The 19,361-nt window shown below is 34.6% G+C and overlaps 2 protein-coding genes across 4 annotated transcripts; both read left to right on the top strand.

Annotated features, from left to right (window-relative positions):
• Positions 1 to 257: 257 nt before the first annotated feature.
• On the top strand, positions 258 to 9,355 carry LOC142624490 (topless-related protein 2). 2 transcript variants are annotated; one of them, XM_075798065.1, is made up of 25 exons: positions 258 to 697; positions 849 to 1,028; positions 1,182 to 1,295; positions 1,418 to 1,576; positions 1,807 to 1,981; positions 2,091 to 2,220; positions 2,598 to 2,713; positions 2,837 to 2,972; positions 3,130 to 3,239; positions 4,279 to 4,348; positions 4,425 to 4,498; positions 4,583 to 4,678; positions 4,767 to 4,859; positions 5,260 to 5,387; positions 5,487 to 5,721; positions 5,804 to 5,962; positions 6,051 to 6,146; positions 6,442 to 6,594; positions 6,707 to 6,817; positions 7,014 to 7,190; positions 7,326 to 7,454; positions 7,547 to 7,642; positions 8,324 to 8,506; positions 8,589 to 8,764; positions 8,947 to 9,355. In XM_075798065.1, the coding sequence occupies exons 1-25, from the start codon at positions 618 to 620 to the stop codon at positions 9,158 to 9,160; spliced, it is 3,390 nt and encodes a 1,129-aa protein (XP_075654180.1). In that variant the 5' UTR covers positions 258 to 617; the 3' UTR covers positions 9,161 to 9,355. The 2 variants fall into 2 exon arrangements, with proteins under 2 accessions (XP_075654180.1, XP_075654181.1); XM_075798066.1 differs by lacking the exon at positions 6,051 to 6,146 and having other exon boundaries at positions 259 to 697.
• A 5,719-nt stretch (positions 9,356 to 15,074) lies between these two features.
• On the top strand, positions 15,075 to 19,273 carry LOC142623166 (putative polygalacturonase). Of its 2 annotated transcripts, none has more exons than XM_075796568.1 (6): positions 15,075 to 15,275; positions 16,063 to 16,377; positions 16,812 to 16,885; positions 16,977 to 17,151; positions 17,235 to 17,305; positions 18,184 to 19,273. In XM_075796568.1, the coding sequence occupies exons 2-6, from the start codon at positions 16,232 to 16,234 to the stop codon at positions 18,855 to 18,857; spliced, it is 1,140 nt and encodes a 379-aa protein (XP_075652683.1). In that variant the 5' UTR covers positions 15,075 to 15,275; positions 16,063 to 16,231; the 3' UTR covers positions 18,858 to 19,273. The 2 variants fall into 2 exon arrangements, with proteins under 2 accessions (XP_075652683.1, XP_075652682.1); XM_075796567.1 differs by having other exon boundaries at positions 15,079 to 15,275; positions 16,765 to 16,885.
• Positions 19,274 to 19,361: the final 88 nt, after the last annotated feature.

A 19,361-nucleotide genomic window follows, 5' to 3' on the forward strand; every position in this document is an offset into this window, starting at 1 on the left:
TATTTTATGACAAAAAAGCGATACAATAAATAACTGCTCCTAGTTTTAAGTTTTTTTTGTTGTTGTTGGAACCGATTACCGAGAATCACTGAATCAAAACCCCAACTACCATTCTTTAATGCACTTTAAAAAGAATCGATAAGCACGTGAACATATCACCTCGTATAGAAAATAACCAGACGTACGTATCACTGATAAGTCGGTGTGTAATAAAAACTGAAACCCTGCAAAAAAAAATGCATCGAATAAAGTGTAATAGAGATAGAGAGAGAAAACTGAGAAAAGAAAAGAAAAGAAAGAACAAGTCGTATCTCTTTCTGTTTCTCTGTCTATAAATACAAATCTTAAATTTTCGCTAAGCAGCTTTTTCATTCTTAAACTCACAAAAACAAACACACACACACACACACACTGTTCTCGTTGAAACGACACACAATCAAAAGTAGTATGGAAAAAACACAAACCCTAGAAACCAGTCTCAACAAGTACGACCGTTTTTCCAACGTAAATTAAAAACCCCTAAAAAAAAAACGCCGTCGTTTTTTTTTTTCTTCTCTCTCAAATTCACAAACCCTAGCACTCAAATCTTGAATCTTTTTTTTTTTTTCGCATCAGAGATGACATCTTTAAGCAGAGAATTGGTGTTTCTGATTCTTCAGTTTCTCGAGGAAGAGAAATTCAAGGAGACTGTTCACAAGTAAGCTACTTTTTTGTGTTCGTTTTTGTTTTGTTAAATTTTTTGGTTTTTTGGTTTTTTTTGGTTTCTGGGTTTTATGTGTTTTTGTTTTTTTTGATGTGGGTTTTGAAAACGGCATGTCGTTTGTTGTTGATGTTGTTGTTGTGAGTAGGCTGGAGCAGGAGTCGGGGTTCTTATTCAACATGAAGTACTTTGAAGAGAAAGCTTTGGCTGGTGAGTGGGATGAGGTGGAGAAGTACCTCTCTGGATTTACCAAAGTCGATGATAATCGATACTCCATGAAGATTTTCTTCGAGATTAGAAAGCAAAAGTATCTTGAAGCTCTTGACAGGTACTTTACTTTCTTTTTTTTTTTTTTTTGTATGTGTGTACGTTTGTTTATGTTTAATTGTTTATTATATTATGTTGTGCTATGTATTTTTTTGGGCTTTTTTTGTTTGTTTGTTTGTTTGTATTGAGAATTAAATTATAAGAATGTGTTCAGGAATGACAGAGCGAAGGCTGTAGAGATATTGGTGAAGGATTTGAAAGTTTTTTCTACATTTAATGAAGAACTGTACAAAGAAATCACTCAGCTTTTGACTCTTGAGAACTTCAGGTATTTGAATAATTTTAGATCTTGTATTACAAAGGGTAGATTTCATGGTTTTTAATTAAGGGGGAAAAAAAAGAAAGAAAGGAAATTGAGAAGTGTCTTAATCGGGGTTTTGGTTAATGCAGGGAAAATGAGCAGTTATCCAAGTATGGTGATACTAAGTCGGCTCGAAGCATAATGTTGGTAGAGCTTAAAAAACTTATAGAATCAAATCCTCTGTTTCGAGAGAAGCTCGTTTTCCCTACTTTGAAGGCATCCCGCTTGCGTACTCTAATCAATCAAAGGTGATTTTACTTTTTCTATGCCCACAATAATGAATTTTATCTATCTATCTAGAGAGAGAGAGAGAGAGAGAGAGAGATGGGCGAATAAATTGGTGTACGTCTATCTATCTGTCTACACACGTATCTATGTATGTATTTATACATGTTTGTGTATAATAGTAGTGTTTTGCAGCGTTGAGTCTGATTAATGTATTTTTGGGTCCTGAAGTGTTCAGTTATGGTTTATGCAGCTTAAACTGGCAGCATCAGCTGTGCAAGAACCCAAGGCCAAATCCTGACATCAAGACCTTGTTCACGGACCACGCATGTTCTCCACAGAATGGGGCCCGTGCACCTACTCCAGTTACTCTTCCAGTTGCAGCCATTGCAAAGCCTTCAACTTATGTTCCTCTTGGAGTACATGGGGTACGAATATGATCATAGCTTTCCAAATGGTTTTAAATTATCAATTTTAATGACTTCTGTAATCTGGTTCCAACCATAGGATGCCTTTTGTCTTGTTATATATGTGTAGGCTTTTCCACCAGCTGCAGCGTCTGCCAATGCTAGTGCTTTAGCAGGATGGATGGCAAATGCCAATCCCCCCTCATCTGTTCAATCTGCTAATGTTGCTGCTTCATCATTATCTGTTCCATCCAATCAAGGTTAGGTCTTAACTATCATTGGAGCTACTACTGTAGCACTTGCAAATATGCTGATAATTATGACACTGGTTCACCAAGATTCATCTAATTCTTAATAATACTTGTCTCCATTTAAAATTTGGGACACGATGTCAATTTTTGATGAAGTTTCTACTTATTTGGATCTCCCTCCAACTCCTCTGCCTTTTGAGTTGGGGTGGATTGGCTATTTGGGTTCTTGGTCATCTTTATTTTTGTCCAGCACTTGATACAAACAGAGCTGCAGCTGTTGAAATGACTGGGCATCTTTTTTTGGATGATCAGACAACAGAACCTAGTTCTAGTTCTTTGCATTTCTTCATTGGAATTTCTCACCTCTTTTTTTTTCCTCTTAACAGTTTCCGTTTTGAAGCATCCAAGACCATCTTCAACTCCTCTTGGAATGATAGATTATCAAAACTCTGATCATGAACAACTAATCAAACGCCTGCGGACTGCACAATCTGTTGATGATGTATTGTGATAAGTGGCTTGAATTTGTTTATATGCAGTTCTGGATTCTTTTATGGGTTTTGCGGTTGTGTTTCTAAATATTCTCATTATGTCTAATGACAAGGTCTTTAATTTGTGCATTCAGGTCACGTATCCTGCTCCTCCCCAACATGTTTCCTGGTCACTTGATGACCTACCAAGAACCGTTGCTTGCACCATCCATCAGGGGTCGTCTGTGACAAGCATGGATTTTCACCCTTCTCATCAGACGTTACTTGCTGGTAAGATAAATGTTAACCACCATTTATCAAAAACATAAATGTTAGCAGTACAGAAAATTTGTTTGTCAAGTTAATATAAATTTGGAGTCCTGTTTGTATCATTTAGTTTTGATGTAGGTTCAATCCCCTATCTGACTTGTAGATATGTTTTGAGTAGTTGGTTGCAGCAATGGTGAAATTGCGCTATGGGATGTTGGACTGCGAGAAAAACTGGTATCAAAGGCATTCAAGATATGTGATTACAATGCTTGTTCTCCGCATTGTCAGGTCTATATCTCATCCTTGAATCAATAAGTTTAAACTCTGATTCTTGATTTCCTTTATTTAGCACGTGGTTTGTGAGTGCCTAAACATCACCTTTTTTTTATATAATCTTTTTCAAGTTCTGATCTTAAGGAAGGCCAGACTATATATATTATAACAGGCTAATACTTTTTCCACCATGACTAGGATAAATTTATCTTAATTTTTGGCTAATATTATTTTTAAATGCATGCTTAAAAATACCACTAGTACATTTTCTGGTGCTAGTTATGTTGTTACTGTTGCTTCTGTTGCAAGTATTCTGAGCCTCAGTATGACCATTGCTGCTGCTGCTTCAAGCCTTCACTATTATCTCTGCTGCTATTTTGAATTCAAACTATATATAAAAATTATTGGGTAGTCGACTTAAGTCTAATTTTTCTCAAAATAGGTGCTCAATGAGGCTTGAACTTTGGCCCCCATTTTTCTTATATATATATATTTGAAAGAGGGGAGGGGCAATCACAACTATTTTAGCCATCGCCTCATCTACTGCTTAATCAACTAAGAGAAATCGAGATGATTTAAGTGCCATTTTTCCCTTAGTTTTCCACCATATACAACTTGTTTCCCCTTCTCTCCCAATCTTTGTCCATTGAGAACTTTTTTGGGTTTTTTGGGAACTTACAACATTAGTTTGGCTGTGTCATAGGGTATGTATTATTATTTTTGGAAGGTATCTGGAATGAACGAAGCCTGTTTTAGACCTTTCAGGTTGAAATTACCTGAATCCTTTCCTCTCATGATCTGTTCATACAGGTTATGTGGATTTTTTATTCTTCTTATTCTTCTTGAGTAGCCTTTCTCTCTTGGCAACCACTAGTTCTGACACTACCACTAGTACTACTATATAAATATTACTCAATGAATGTTGTTCCAAACTTGAGGAGGTTGTTTAGATCATTTGTTTCATTTGATGTTTCTGCTTGTCAATTCTTAAATTTTACCCAAGGAATTTGAATCAATTACATGATGGATGTTTGTAATTGAGATTTCCTTACAGGCTGCCTTTGTCAGAGATTCATCAATATCTGTCAGCCGTGTTTCATGGAGTCCCGATGGAAATTTGATTGGTATGTGCAGTGATAAATATTGCATCAATTGGGTGCATATTTGTGCTTCTCTAAAGTGCTTCTATTGTTGTTGCAGGGGTTGCATTTACAAAACATTTGGTACATTTGTTTGCTTACCAGGGGCCTAATGATCTACGCCAGCATTTGGAGGCATGTTTCAATTCGTTTTTTGATATTTATCTAACTACATTATTTGCAATGGCAGACTGATGTTTGCACTCTGCTTTCTTGCAGATTGATGCTCATTCTGGTAGTGTAAATGATTTAGCATTCTCACACCCAAATAAGCAATTATGTGTTGTAACCTGTGGAAATGATAAGTTAGTCAAGGTAAGGCAAGAAAAAACAGTTAGTGAATTTCTTTTTGTTAATCTTGATGAGTTTTTCCTTTTTTCTGAAATTGTAAGAAATTTAACAGGTATGGGATTTGGCTGGAAGAATTCTTTTTTGCTTTGAAGGTCATGAAGCACCTGTTTATTCTATTTGTCCTCACCACAAGGAAAATATTCAGGTAAGACACATCATCTGTCAATGTTTGGATAGAAATTACTATATCGTGCAAAGAATAAGAGAGCATTTTTAAGGGATGAGCTTAATTTTTTCTTCTATTTAATAATAAATTTTACTGCAATACTAGTGATTGGTTGAGGAAATACTGGTGGTGCGTTGATATTGCTTTAGAGTCCATAATTTCAGAAGCCAACTTTGTTACAACAACCTAAAGTGAACTCCGGGGTACAGCATGAAAGATAATGGAATAAAAGTGTTGTAATTTTGATTTTGATCCGTGTCTTGAATTCTGTCTATATTATTAATAGAACTTAAAGCAAGACTAAGAAAATAATTTTCTGCTCAAATTTGAAGTTTGATGCGCCCTTCTCATGTCATTGTCTCTATCCAAATCTTTGCAGTTTATATTTTCAACAGCTGTTGATGGGAAAATTAAGGCTTGGTTGTACGACAATGTGGGCTCAAGAGTTGACTATGATGCTCCCGGACGGTGGTGCACCAGAATGCTCTACAGTGCTGATGGAAGCAGGTAAGTAAATAAAGAGCAACATTAGTAAGTTATCCTGTTTTATTTGTGTGTTTATTTTAACTGGTATATGAATTATATCTATCCTCTCTCAAATCTCAGATTGTTCTCTTGTGGGACGAGTAAAGATGGGGACTCTTTCCTAGTTGAATGGAATGAGAGTGAAGGAGCAATAAAGAGGACATATACTGGGTTTAGAAAGAAGTCTGCTGGTGTTGTGCAATTTGACACAACACGAAATCACTTTTTGGCTGCTGGTGAAGATAACCAGATAAAGTTTTGGGATATGGACAGTAATAATGTTATCACTAGTATAGATGCTGATGGCGGGCTTCCTGTGAGTTTTGTAGATAGTTTCCATTTGAAGATACATTTAGTTTGAAGTCCACTCTTTGACATTGTTGTTGGGATACATGCAGGGTCTTCCTTGCTTGAAATTCAATAAGGAGGGAAATCTGCTTGTTGTTACTACGGCAGACAATGGGTTCAAGATTCTTGCAAATGCAGATGGTATCAGAACCTTGAGAGCAATTGAAGCTCGATCTTATGAAGCATCCAGAGCACCTACTGAGATGAAGGTCATTATCTTCCACCCCCCCCAAAGAAATAAAATTGCTTTGATGTATATTTGGTCAGAACTTGGTTTGTTGTATGTTCATGGATCAGGTATTTAGTTCTGCAATGGTTGGAAACATCAATCCGGTCATTACTAAAGTGGAATGCGTAGACAGAAGCTCTCCTCCCAGGCCTTCTCCCATCCTTGTATGCTATATTAATGACTTACGTCAATGATTGGGATTCTCTTCTGAAATATTAATTAATGATAACAATGACTGAATGACTATTGATTGGCTGGAATGAGCTCAAAATATTCAATGTAGTATTTTTTACAGGGGAGGAGATGCCATTTGGTCCAAAGACCAAATCTACAGCCATTGCCTTTTAGTGAAGTGATGTGATAGCCATAGCTGAAAGTTGCCATTTTAATTAAGTTGTCTTCTAGGATTTTGAATAATTTTGTTGTATTTGCATTAAATCTGATCATTGTTTGTTGTAGAATGGAGTAGATCCGATCAGTAGAAGCGTAGAAAGGCAAAAAAGTTTAGATGATGTATCTGATAAAACCAAAGCTTGGGAGCTTGTTGAAATTGTTGAACCTGTTCAGTGTCGAGCAGTTACCATGCCAGATAGTACAGATCCTGATAACAAGGTTAGTTATTCTTTTATTTCTAACTTTTATATTGATTTTAATTTCATATCTTGATATAATAGATCTCATGCTATGAAGTTTGTAATTTAAAAAAGGCCTCATTTGTTTTTAGGTTGCTCGACTTCTTTATACAAATTCTGGTTTTGGCATTCTTGCACTTGGTTTTAATGGAGTCCAGAAGCTATGGAAGTGGAGCCGTAATGAACAAAACCCAAGTGGAAAGGTGATGGACATATGCTTACAAATATCTAAACATAGATGTAAATGTAAATGATGCATGATTGCATATATTTTCCTGTTAAGCTGTGAAAGGAACACTGTACATTTATATATGTATTATATGATTATATTTGCATAATTTATGCAGTATACTTATGGCAAATTACCATGAAAATCTTTCTGACTCTTTGGATTTGTAGGCCACTGCCAGCATTGTTCCACAACATTGGCTACCAAACACCGGTCTTGTTATGACTAATGATGTCCCAGAGAATTATGAAGAGGCAGTTCCGTGCATAGCACTCTCAAAGAATGATTCCTATGTAATGTCTGCCTGTGGGGGAAAAGTTTCACTGTTTAATATGATGACTTTTAAGGTAAATTAATTGTAATATGACACAATTATGCATGTAATACTGTGATCTTTTGTGCGATCTGTAGGTGTTGTGGATTTTGTTAGCATTAACTCAGTATTTATTTGGGTTGGAACTTGAAATTATGTTGATTTGCAGGTAATGACTACTTTTATGGCACCTCCACCAGCCTCAACCTTCCTTGCTTTTCATCCTCAAGATAATAACATCTTAGCTATTGGTATGGAAGACTCGACCATTCACATTTACAATGTTAGGGTGGATGAGGTAATTAATTTAAGCATCATCTTATGTCTCATGTCGTGGATCTGAATTGCTGTGTTGATCATCAGTTACAAGTTGACTGCTCTTCCTGTTAGGTCAAAACAAAATTGAAAGGTCACCAGAAGCGTATTACTGGTTTAGCTTTTTCCTCCAACCTTAATGTCCTGGTTTCAACAGGTGCTGATGCCCAGGTATGTTGCACTGTGATTCTTCTGTTTTATTCCGTCTTTATCAATTTTACTTTTGTTGTTTATGATTTTTGTTGCTTGCAAATGGGGGTGAGGTCTGATGTGTCTTGAAACAATAAGACCAAGCTGTGTAGATCAATAAATGTCTGTTTGTGCTTAGAGACATGGTTCTTTTTTTCTTCTAACTTTCTTTTGTCCTGGATATATCTTGATATTCTTAGACTAATCTGATTATCAATACATTCTCTGAGACATCTAAGATTTAGACTGTTCAAACATTTCTTGCATCTCCATGCGCTTATCTCAGTGCAAGTCTTTGGATGTGTTTGGGTATCGCTTATTTTGTTGAAAACTGAAAACTGAAAACTGAAAACTTTTGATGAAAAAAATAATTTCTCTGTTACTGTTCACGCTGAAAATACTGTGCATTTGTCTTAATGCACTGTTCATGTCCCATGAACAGTGCAAGAGGTGCTGGTAAAAAAAAGAAAAAGAAATCGCAAAACGCAAAATGCTGTGGTGTAGACACAATCCAAACACAACCTTTATAGAATATTTTTTTTCTTATTTCTTTTCTAAAGATCTTGCTGGTATGAAAATAAATTTCACCAGTGGTTCTTATGCCTTTTGATATGTTCCACCCCTTTTATTGTTGGAACTATTTCAATGAATTATTTTTTTCAGATTTGCTTTTGGAACTTTGAATCTTGGGAGAAGAGGAAATCAATTACAATTCAACTACCTGCTGGAAGGGTGCCTGTTGGTGACACTCGTGTGCAGTTCCACTCTGATCAAGTCCGCATGTTGGTGTGCCATGAGACTCAGCTAGCAGTCTATGATGCTTCCAAAATGGAACGAATTCGGCAGGTAAAAGCTGTCATTTAGAATAACAATCTATTTTTATGGGTGATTGGGCAATGAACTCACTAAAATGATTTTTTTACTGCAGTGGGTACCACAAGATGTATTATCTGCACCCATATCGTGTGCCACATATTCCTGCAACAGCCAACTAGTTTATGCTTCTTTTGCTGATGGTAACATTGGAGTATTTGATGCTGATAATCTGAGATTAAGATGTCGTATTGCCCCATCCGCATACCTATCCCAGGCATCGTCCAACAGGTATTATTATACATTTAAATGTCTCTGCTCATGCAAAATGTGTGTTTGTGAAAAAAAAAAACGTCGGCTGTTGGCGACGGTGAATAGTATTCTCATATCTGAACTTAACAATTCATAGTTTGAAATCAATATTGGTGTTTAATCCTAATGGTTTTTTTTTAAAAAAAAAAACTCTGTAACAGCCAAACTCTATTCCCGCTAGTTGTTACTGCACACCCACAGGAGCCAAATCAATTGGCTGTTGGGATGACAGATGGATCTGTTAAAGTTATAGAGCCCTCAGAATCAGAGGGGAAGTGGGGAGTCGCAGTGCCTGTTGATAATGGAATGCAGAATGGCAGGACAGCTTCACCTTCCATCGCCAACAATCCTGCTCCAGAGCAGCTTCAAAGATGAAAAACATGTGCATTACAAAATCTTAATTGATAGTTTATTCGTGTATAATAGATGACTAGTACTTTGGCTTTTCATAGATGCCTCACCAAATGCGTGAGCATAGGAAAATGGATTACAGCTAGTTAAATTTGTGAATATTAGATATTATTCTCTGACAGTAGTGACATTTATTAATTTCTTGAAAGGTTTAGTTAATTCTCTGCTTCTTCTATTTTATTTAGAAATTTGCTTTTGTTGGTTGTGTATCTTTGGGAGATCGGAATACCTAAACACTCAAATTGCATTTAGTATATTATACCTCTTTAGGGAATTAATACTCAATGTACAATGGCTGATTTATTGTACTTCAGATTCATGGATGCTAGGTTGTCAGGGCTTGGATTGTGTTAGATTTAATTGATAGGAAATTTAAATGTCTTTTTCAAATAATTTTTTTTTTTAGATAAGTCTTTCTTCCTATCTTTCTCAGTAGTGGGCTAAATTTTTATAGACGCCAGTATTGATAGCCAGGGTCTCTTACAAAATTCAGAGGGCGAAGGGTATTTCATAGGCTGAAATTTTTTGTTTATATCAGAAACCAAAAGGTTCTTCCAAATTCTTGAGGATCCCATATGTGAGTCTAAACAAACCTCAAGAGGTGGCACATTTGGCTGGAGATCACGCCTTATTAGGTGGAGGTCACTAGTTCGAATTTTCTCCTTCCCTTGACCAAAAAACCTACTTATAAAAGAAGCCTACATAGTATGGGGTTTACATTTTGATAACCTCTCACATATTTGTCATCCATAACTTAATGTTACAAAATATGATCTCAGGATTGGTGAAAGAAGTTAAGATTGGAGGGCAGCGAAGTTGGAATGATAGTGGTATTTAGGATTCAAGTCTTAAGTGAACCCAGAATGGAGTTACTAGCTAGTTTGCTGTAAAAGGACTGTGTGTGGTAAAAGGACTGTGTTTGGTGAGAGGTTAGAGCATTTATTTTTTCGGTTAAGATTGTTGAAAGCATTTCTTTTCGGTTAGAGTGGTTAAAGCTACCTAAATTTATTCCATGTATAGAATGGTTAATATTCTAAAGAACAATATCTACTGCAGTTGTCATCAACTTTCCTTCGAATCCAATATGAGTTGTAATTATAGCATGTCCTTGTGTGCCCGAGAAAAAGGTGTAAAAGGCATGCAGTTAAAAGGACAAGTTGTCTGAGAGTTCCACCAAACAACCCCACTGTAGATGTCATAAATAGTATCTTTCTAGTTTATGGTCCTTTTTGCTGACACCTATGGCTACACCTATATGGATCTTATCATGTGAAGAGGGTTCACAAGTTTACTGTTCACTGTTCACTATCCTCATATCCAACATCATATACAGGAAAAAAAAAAATAGTAATAATGATGGTTTTGCAGCGAAAATGAAAATGACTTCTGGATGTAACGAATAAAGTTAACTATGCAACGTTTTTCTTAGTCTTTTCTTATAATCATTGACCTGGCTTGTTGTGATTAACAACATTTTTTTTTATCTGGTTTATCATTGACATCATTTTTATTATGTACTAATCACAACAAATCAGTGAAAAAAAAGTGGGAAAAAATCTTGTGTTTTTTCTTTCTTGATTTGTTGAAAAGTAATTCGACAAGAAGAAAAAAACATATACATAACGTAGATGCAATCCAAGAGTCCAAATGTGGTAATATTTTGGACGAGTTCAGTTTCAGGTTGGACAACAATGTTCTATTTAGCTGAAGCATGGGCTGGTAAAAGCCAGTACCTTTTAACCTGTGGTCCTGTACACTGTTTTATTAAAGTAAATTGCAAAATGAATAGTACCTTGTGATCAATTAAAGTAATGCCAAACCCAATTATTTGGGTGAAGTAGAACATATTCTTTCCCTATCAATGTCCATTCTTCCAATCTTCACCCGAAACTGCTTTTCCAGTTCCATGAATTGTGATTATTAAGAAAACAGAAGGTATCCACATGTTGGGGATGTAGGTCTTTAACTTCACTAGAAAACGTTTGGCTAGTGGGGTCCTTCAAAGTTTGATAATGGCTAACAATTAGGAGATAGCATGTGGTCTTGGCTAAGGAAAACGATAACACAAACAAAAGCTGGATTGCAGGGCTCATTTCTTGGTTTTTGCTTCACCAATGCCTTGCACATGCCTATTCCTATTTAAGTCAATAGTCAAATGCTATGTAGGTATACGAGGTATTTGGTGCAACTTATATATATATAGGACGTGTATATATATATATATATATATTCTTTGACTGTAGAAATGACCCTCTTTATCTTTCCCACACCATGTTAGTATAATCTACTAGACTCTTAGATCTGCAACATTGTATGTTTATGTGTTGGACTAAGCAGATGGTACGTATTTATATTCCTCGTATAAATCCTTAATTTTTATGCAAAAGAAAATAGGAAACACGCATGGTTTATGTACTCTAATTTGATTAAAAGTGTATCATGTTTAATTCCTTTCAAAGTCATCTATGTCAAAAATGAGACAGTAATAGAGATATACATGTTGGTATATATTTTTTTTAAATGTACGGTAGGATTTGAAACTTATGAAATGTATGTTATTTGATGTTCACTTTTTATCATTAAGTTAATACATTAATTTAGCTAACTGGAATCGATGAACGTGTTGATGATGAACTTAATTTTGACCTAAATGTTGGATCACTTAAACGTCAAGTCATAAAACTAGACTACTACACGAAGGAAAGTATAATGTGACAGCTCATGTTTACATTGTTTACATCTAGCTTTTGCTATGGCTTTTCCATAGAACGTTTGATAATTTGCGGTTGCATTCAAAAGCTCAAGTCAAGATTATCCTTCTTAAGGTAGGTTTGGTTTGGGGGCTGGTTAATTATGTGCTAAGCCATTCACACTGAGGTGACAATGACATTCAAGCCAATGTCTTAAGTACTGCCTTTTCTGCCATGCATGTACAAACATTGTTTTCAGCTTTTGGTTATTCAGAAAAAGGGAGCGAATCAGTGAACGGGTTATATAAAATTCAGATGTGGAAAGCTAGAAACTTCAACGCTTTTAATTGTTTTTATTTATTTATTTTTATAATCACTGCGAACTAAAATATAATCAAATAATTCATAAAAATTTGGTAAAACTGTGTGCTTCCAAAAGGTGCTTCATATGACATTTTATCTATGGTGGGGTAGTACAAAAAGGTGGTATAGAGATTTCCAAGAAGCAAATTCAAGACTCTTCTTCACAACCTTCATTTATGAAAATAATTTACCTTAATATTCAAATATTATTTATTTATTTTTATAAGAATATAGTAAAATAGGGGAGATAAGGTTCGAATCACAAACATAGGATATTACAAATGATGTTATTACTGTTAAGCTATCACTTAAATCTTAATATTTTTCTTCTTATATTATGTGTGGTTGTAATAAGTTATTAATATTTGTGACATTCAAGTTCAAAATATAGGATGTTTCTTAAAAAAAAAGTTCAAGTATAGGAATTAAAAATATTTTATTTTATTTTATAGAAAACAGATCTTGAGGCAACTATGGTATATAAGCTCAAATTATTTATATTATTATTAATTGCATACCATTTTAAGCCATGCATGTGGTGTTACTTACCCTAAAATGTTTTGTACTTAAATTTTACCTTAATTAAAATTTTCATTTACATAAAAAGAAAATGACATAATTTTGCTCCAAATATACTTTACATGGCAGCTCAATAGGTGGACTTTTAGTCACATGAATCCTCCATTATTTTAAATAAATACAATCGATTTCAATCTATGGTGTTTGTTTTATAATTATTTCATTTTTATAATCAAATTAAAGATACTAATTGATTTTTAATATAGGTGGGATTCAAACCTAGGTCCTTATTCAACTACAAAAGACTTCACAAATCCTATAAAAAAAGACTTCACCAATTGAGAGTCACATGCCTTATTAAATGGTCATGTGATTCAATATGTGATTTAATACATATAAATGATCTTATAAACTTAATTTAGAGAAAATTTTTCAAAAAAATAAATTAGTTGCTACCGTTTAGTCTCAAGTCTTAGCACAAAATACCTTGACCCCCCCTAAAAACAAGACATTTTATTTATAAAAAAAAAACATAATTTAATAAATTAATTATTAAGAAAAGTTAAAAAAATGCTTTTTTTTTTTTTAAAGAAAGTTAAAAAAATGCTCTAATGACATTAGTTTAGAAAATATTTTAGAAACTTTTTAGGGGAACGAATTTTTTTTTGGACATTTTTTATATATTTCCCATAAAGATGGTATTGGACAAAATTTAGGTATATTACTTTAGGTGATGTTTCTTAAGTCTCTCTCTTAAGATTCAGACATGTAGCTACTTAATTAAAAAAAATACACTTCTAACCCATGAGAAAAAATTCACATGACAAAATCTTAAAAGGAAACCTAAAGAACAGTATCTAATTACCGTACTTAAGTCTTACTTTAAACTTTTTATATAATAATTTATTAACAAATGCTCCAAAAACACCCACTAATCGAGCTTTTAATTATTTAAATATATAAGCATAAAGTAGAAGATTATTTTCCTTTTCTTCGAAGACCTTATAAGTGGAAAGATTAAAATTCTCAGAAACAGCATTAAATGAGCAGTAATTACATGGAGAAGAGAAATTTTTTAATCTTTCTTCTCCTTTATAAAATTACAGTCTTTCTTCCCAAAAAAATAAAAGTGTATAATTGAGATTTCATCACGGGTCTTTCACGCTTTCCCCACTTTTATTCAGTGAATCTAGCCGTTGATTGGTCCAACCCTGCAAAGAAAAATTGTACAACATAAACCTCAAAAGTCCAATGCATAGAATAAAAAATTAAAAACTTTTTTTTTTTTTTGAGAAAAAAAAAAATTGACTTGTCACACAGTACTTGGACTATTTTAAAATAAATAAATATATATATATATATATATATATATATATATTTTTTGCTGTGTGTATACATATACATATGTTCATATGTTGTGTTATGTTCTGTCAAGTGATTGACGCCAGGCTAGCACATTTGCCATGATTGAAGGTGGGTCCCACCCCCTCCCATCTGTTCTGTCATCCCACATGCTGTCTCAATACCCCATGCACTCCACTTATTTTTATTCCCTTTCCTCCCCATCACCTACAGTTTCACACACTCTTTCATACCACCTCACTATTCTGCTACGCGTCCAAATGGGTATGCATCTAAACAGAACACAAACCAGCACTGCTTGACAAGTGTCACCAACACTCTATAATTCTTGTAACGGACACCGTAAAATGCTTCTTTAAACAATTGTCTTATATCAAATTTTTTATTAGTTTTATAGGGTGTGAAGCTAATAAAGTTAACTTTTAAGTTTTACTTATCAATTTAACAATATTTTCAGTTCATTTCATCCATTTATCCTAATTTATTATTATTTTTTTTTTTATCATTTTGGAAAAAAGATTTAGTGCAATGTTTATAAGTAGGGTACAAAAGTTTGTGCAACTAGAGGTGAGTGTATCAAATGCTTCCTCTCATTTTTGTCCTTGTACTAGTGAATTCTTAACATATATGTAAGAAAGCAAGTACACTATTCCAAATTTCCAACACAGTCACTGGAATTTTGAGTCCCTCTTTTTTTTTTTTTCTTTTTTTTTTTCCTCTCTCACTAATTGAGGGCCGTTTCAAACAATATTGTCGGCTAGAGACGTTATTAATCATATTGAAGCAGAGAGTAATTACCAATTAGTGGCAATAAATATTATTATTATATTCCATTTGCACTTTGCTGAGCTTGATTTTTGCTTGTATGCATGGAAAGCTGTCATTTTTATCTACTACTATTGTTTTCCTTGCCATATATAAAGCATTGATTTTTAGTGTCTTTTACATAATTAATGCTTATAATAAGCACCCACCTATACTTACAGAGAGCTCCCCTGTTTTTGTGGGTGCTTCCTCTTCTTGTTCTACTTCGTTTCTCTACTGTTTCTCTGCTGCAGTTTGTTCTTTGTTGCTGTTTGGACTTCAGAACCTGTTCTTGTCTCTTTGGTCACTGCTTCTGAGGCTTTTGTCCCATGAAGATGCTAGTAAGTACGTTTCTTTTTTCTTTTTATTTTTCTGGTTTTGTCATATTTTTGCCCCTTTTTTTATTTTTAATTGTTGTCTTTTTTCCAAATCTAGAATTTCAGAACTTGATTGTTTGTGTTTGATTTTAATTGCTGTTTTTTTTTTGTTCAAGTTTATTTTTTGGTTGGTCGGTGTTGAAGATATTTGCTATCATCAATGGTTTTGAGAGAGGTGGTGGGATTTAGTGCTAATCACTTTTGTATTCTTTCTATGCGGATTAATGTCTTTGGTTTTGTTCTAATATTGATCTTTGAGAATGATTATATTTTATATACTGATTACATGATGTAATCAAATTGGTCATGGACTTGCAGACTTATATATTAGTTTTTTTTCAAGTCGAAGTGTAAATTTGCTCATTTGCCTGCTGATTGAATTTCTCAAAGTATCAACTTGTTCCGAAGTCGTCCACTTTATGAGTTTTTTTCAGTTTAGAAATGCACATTACATTTGTATGCCATCATGACAATACAATGGGCACATATTCTAGTTGCACATACTGAGTGCGTGTGAGTGTTTGTTTTATATATAGGTTTGTGAAAATGTTTAATTCACTTTGGAATTTTGCATTGATACTTTTTTACATAGCAGATTTATATGTTCTTTGAAATTCATTAATGGCATGAGTCTTTTGGTCTTGAAATTCTTCATTTTAGTTACTCTTATTTTCTGATTCCCTTTTGAAATTTGTATTTGTTGAAAATGTTCTGAAACCAGTGGCTTTCCATTTTTTTTCCCACCATGCAGGTGGCGCTGCTCTTGCTACTGACATTGAGCAATGCTGTCAAAATTAATGGTGAAGAGGCTGGACAGTGTGATTATAAGCTGACATTGGAACCAAGACCCCATAGTGTGTCCATATCCGAGTTTGGTGCTGTGGGAGATGGTAAAACATTGAATACCATTGCCTTCCAGAATGCCATTTTTTATCTCAAGTCCTTTGCTGATAAGGGAGGTGCTCAGCTTTATGTGCCTCCGGGAAGGTGGCTTACAGGAAGCATCAACCTTACCAGCCACCTTACACTCTTCTTGGAAAAAGGTGCTGTCATTCTTGGATCTCAGGTAGTCTTCTACTCCTTGCTTTTTCTCCAAATTTTTATTTAGTGCAAAACTTAGGTGTTGTTTGTACCTTAAGTTTTTTAATTTCAACAATATGGCTGTATTGAGTATTGACCAATGTAGCATAAAAGATGTTATCTTGCCCCAGTGATAATTAAATTCAACCATGTGACTCATTAGCTAATGCAGCCACATGGTTGAATATAATTGAAGAACCTAAGGTACAACACCTAAGGAATTGTATCTCAGTTTTTCTTTTTATTTATGGACAAAGTTTTCCTATTATTTTGGTTTCTGCACCATTGTGAAGGCATACTGCATGAAATAATTTAAACGGTGTGAGTGATTTTTGTTAGCCTTCAGTTTTCACACACACTTTTCATTGTTAAGGACTCATCTCATTGGGAAGTTGTTGAACCTTTACCCTCATATGGTAGAGGGATTGAACTTCCTGGAGGAAGATATCGAAGCTTGATAAATGGATATATGTTGCATGATGTGGTGATTACAGGTATATGAAACTCTTAACATTCTGTTGTTATTTTTAACAGATGTTTTTCCCGTGGCTTTGTCACATATTTAACCCTTGTTTATTGCACTAGGTGATAATGGAACCATTGATGGCCAGGGTTCAGTTTGGTGGGATTGGTACAGTTCTCATTCTTTGAACTATAGCCGCCCTCATCTGGTGGAGTTTGTAGCGTCTGATTATGTAGTAGTTTCAAATCTTACTTTCTTGAACGCCCCTGCATATAACATACATCCAGTCTATTGCAGGTATGTTCCTAAAATTGAAAATTTAACTCAATTTCCTAATGGTTGGAGGGATTTGAATTTTCATGTTATTGGATTCAATGCAGTAATGTTCATGTTCAGAATGTCTCTGTCTCTGCTCCTCCCGAATCCCCTCACACTGTGGGTATAGTCCCAGGTCAGTGTTTACTGTTTAGTCCCCACTTTTTGGTCATCAAGTGCCTCTTCTTCGTAAATCTATATCTGTCCCATCTGGTCATCTCTATTTTGTATGATTATAGAAAATAATTACTTAGAGCTTTTTATTAAATATAGTTGTGTAAAAAGTCCCAGAGCGATTCTGATGTTGCTAAAATAGAAATATGATATTATCTCATCTTAATTTCTGACCAGGTTGCTTCAAAAATTTCAGGGCCTTGTGTTGAACATGCCAAGTTGTAATAGAAATTGTTTACTCTAAGATACTTAATAAAGCATATTATCAAAAGAATCATACACTTGATATTGTGGTTATTTTATTGTGATTAGTGAAAGTAACTGGTTCTTGTTTGAACTATAGTCCAGCGGTTTTCACAAACCACAACACTTGCTTGTAGCCCTTTGGCAAACAACAATCAGGAGAAGACTGCATTTCAAGTGGTCTTAAAGTAAAAGATCAAATTTTAAATAAAGATAGAAACAAATAGAAAGAACCACATTTAAAATTTTTCTTCAACATCTGAACACTATTTTGTAAATTTTCTGAGATCTTTTTGGTATGATAATGCTTTGAAATCTGAACAAGCATTGGATGGGTGGCAGTAGTTCATTCTATGGAAATGAGCAGACTTCATTCAGCCATAGTTAAAAGTTAAAACATTATATAGTTGTATTAGTACTAGACTCACAGTATATATTCTCAAATTAGATGTACCTGCCAGTCAAAATCTACTACCACCTTTTGATGACTTGCAACTCTCTCTCTCTCATATGCATTTCGGGTTATACTCATTTGTGTTTTGAAATGATTACATGAGAAGAATTTTGTTCATACATAATTATTATCTGTTCTTTCAGATTCTTCTGATAATGTGTGCATAGAGGATTGCATCATTAAGATGGGATATGATGCCATTGCTCTCAAGAGTGGTTGGGATGAGTATGGAATTTCTTATGGAAGACCTACCACAGATGTACACATCAGAAGGGTCCACCTGCAGTCATCTTCAGGGTCTTCTCTTGCTTTTGGTAGTGAGATGTCGGGTGGCATTACAAATGTGCTTGTTGAGCATATCCACCTATACAATTCATTTAGTGGCATTGAGTTTAGAACTACAAAGGGAAGAGGTGGATACATTGAAAAGATCATTATATCAGATGTTAAAATGGAAAACATCTACTTGGCATTGGCCGCCACTGGCCAGTGTGGGTCCCATCCAGATGACAAGTATGATCCTACTGCTCTACCAAGTTTGGACCACATCACCTTGCAGGATGTGATTGGCACAAACATCACAATTGCCGGACACTTCACAGGAATACAAGAATCTCCTTTTACTTCTCTCTGTCTATCCAATGTCTCCTTATCTATTAATTCTGGATCTCCCACTTCTTGGGTATGTTCCAATGTCTTTGGCTTTACGGAGTCTGTGTTCCCAGAACCTTGCCCCGACCTTGAGAGCTCATATTCAAATACATCATCAGATTGCTTTTCCTTTCTGCATTTAAATGGACAAGCTGCAGCCTTATGATACCATTCCTCCTTACTACAATCATACTTTTCAGCCAGTTGAACATTTCTATCAATTACCATTTCAAATTAGGTCACATTCTTTCCAATAAGACACATGTCTACAATATTTGTTTCTTCATCCCTTATATTTGCATTCTTGCATGTTGCAGTCTACAGCTTATTTGTACAGCTTCATTTCTTTATTCATGTGTAAGGAAATTTTTGGTAGTGGTGGTGCAGAGGTACTCAGGAGTCAGGATGTTGTTACTTGTTAGTATTGCATTATAATTCCATTGTAAAATGTTTATTTGATGTGGAGTGACATATCAGATAAGATGGTAGATATGAAAGGATATTTCTAGAGGGGTTATGTGATTGGAATAAAGGGTTTTGGGACATCAAAGTAGAGATAGAATGGATGGGTTGATTACTCTATTATCTGCCTATTTTTCCCCTGATTTTTTTTTTTTTTTTTTTTTTGGAGTGCCTTCTTCTTTTCTTTAATTCATAAAATGTGCGTGTG

This window comes from Castanea sativa, chromosome 2 (assembly GCF_040712315.1).
Source record: "Castanea sativa cultivar Marrone di Chiusa Pesio chromosome 2, ASM4071231v1".
Taxonomy (NCBI): Eukaryota; Viridiplantae; Streptophyta; class Magnoliopsida; order Fagales; family Fagaceae; genus Castanea; species Castanea sativa.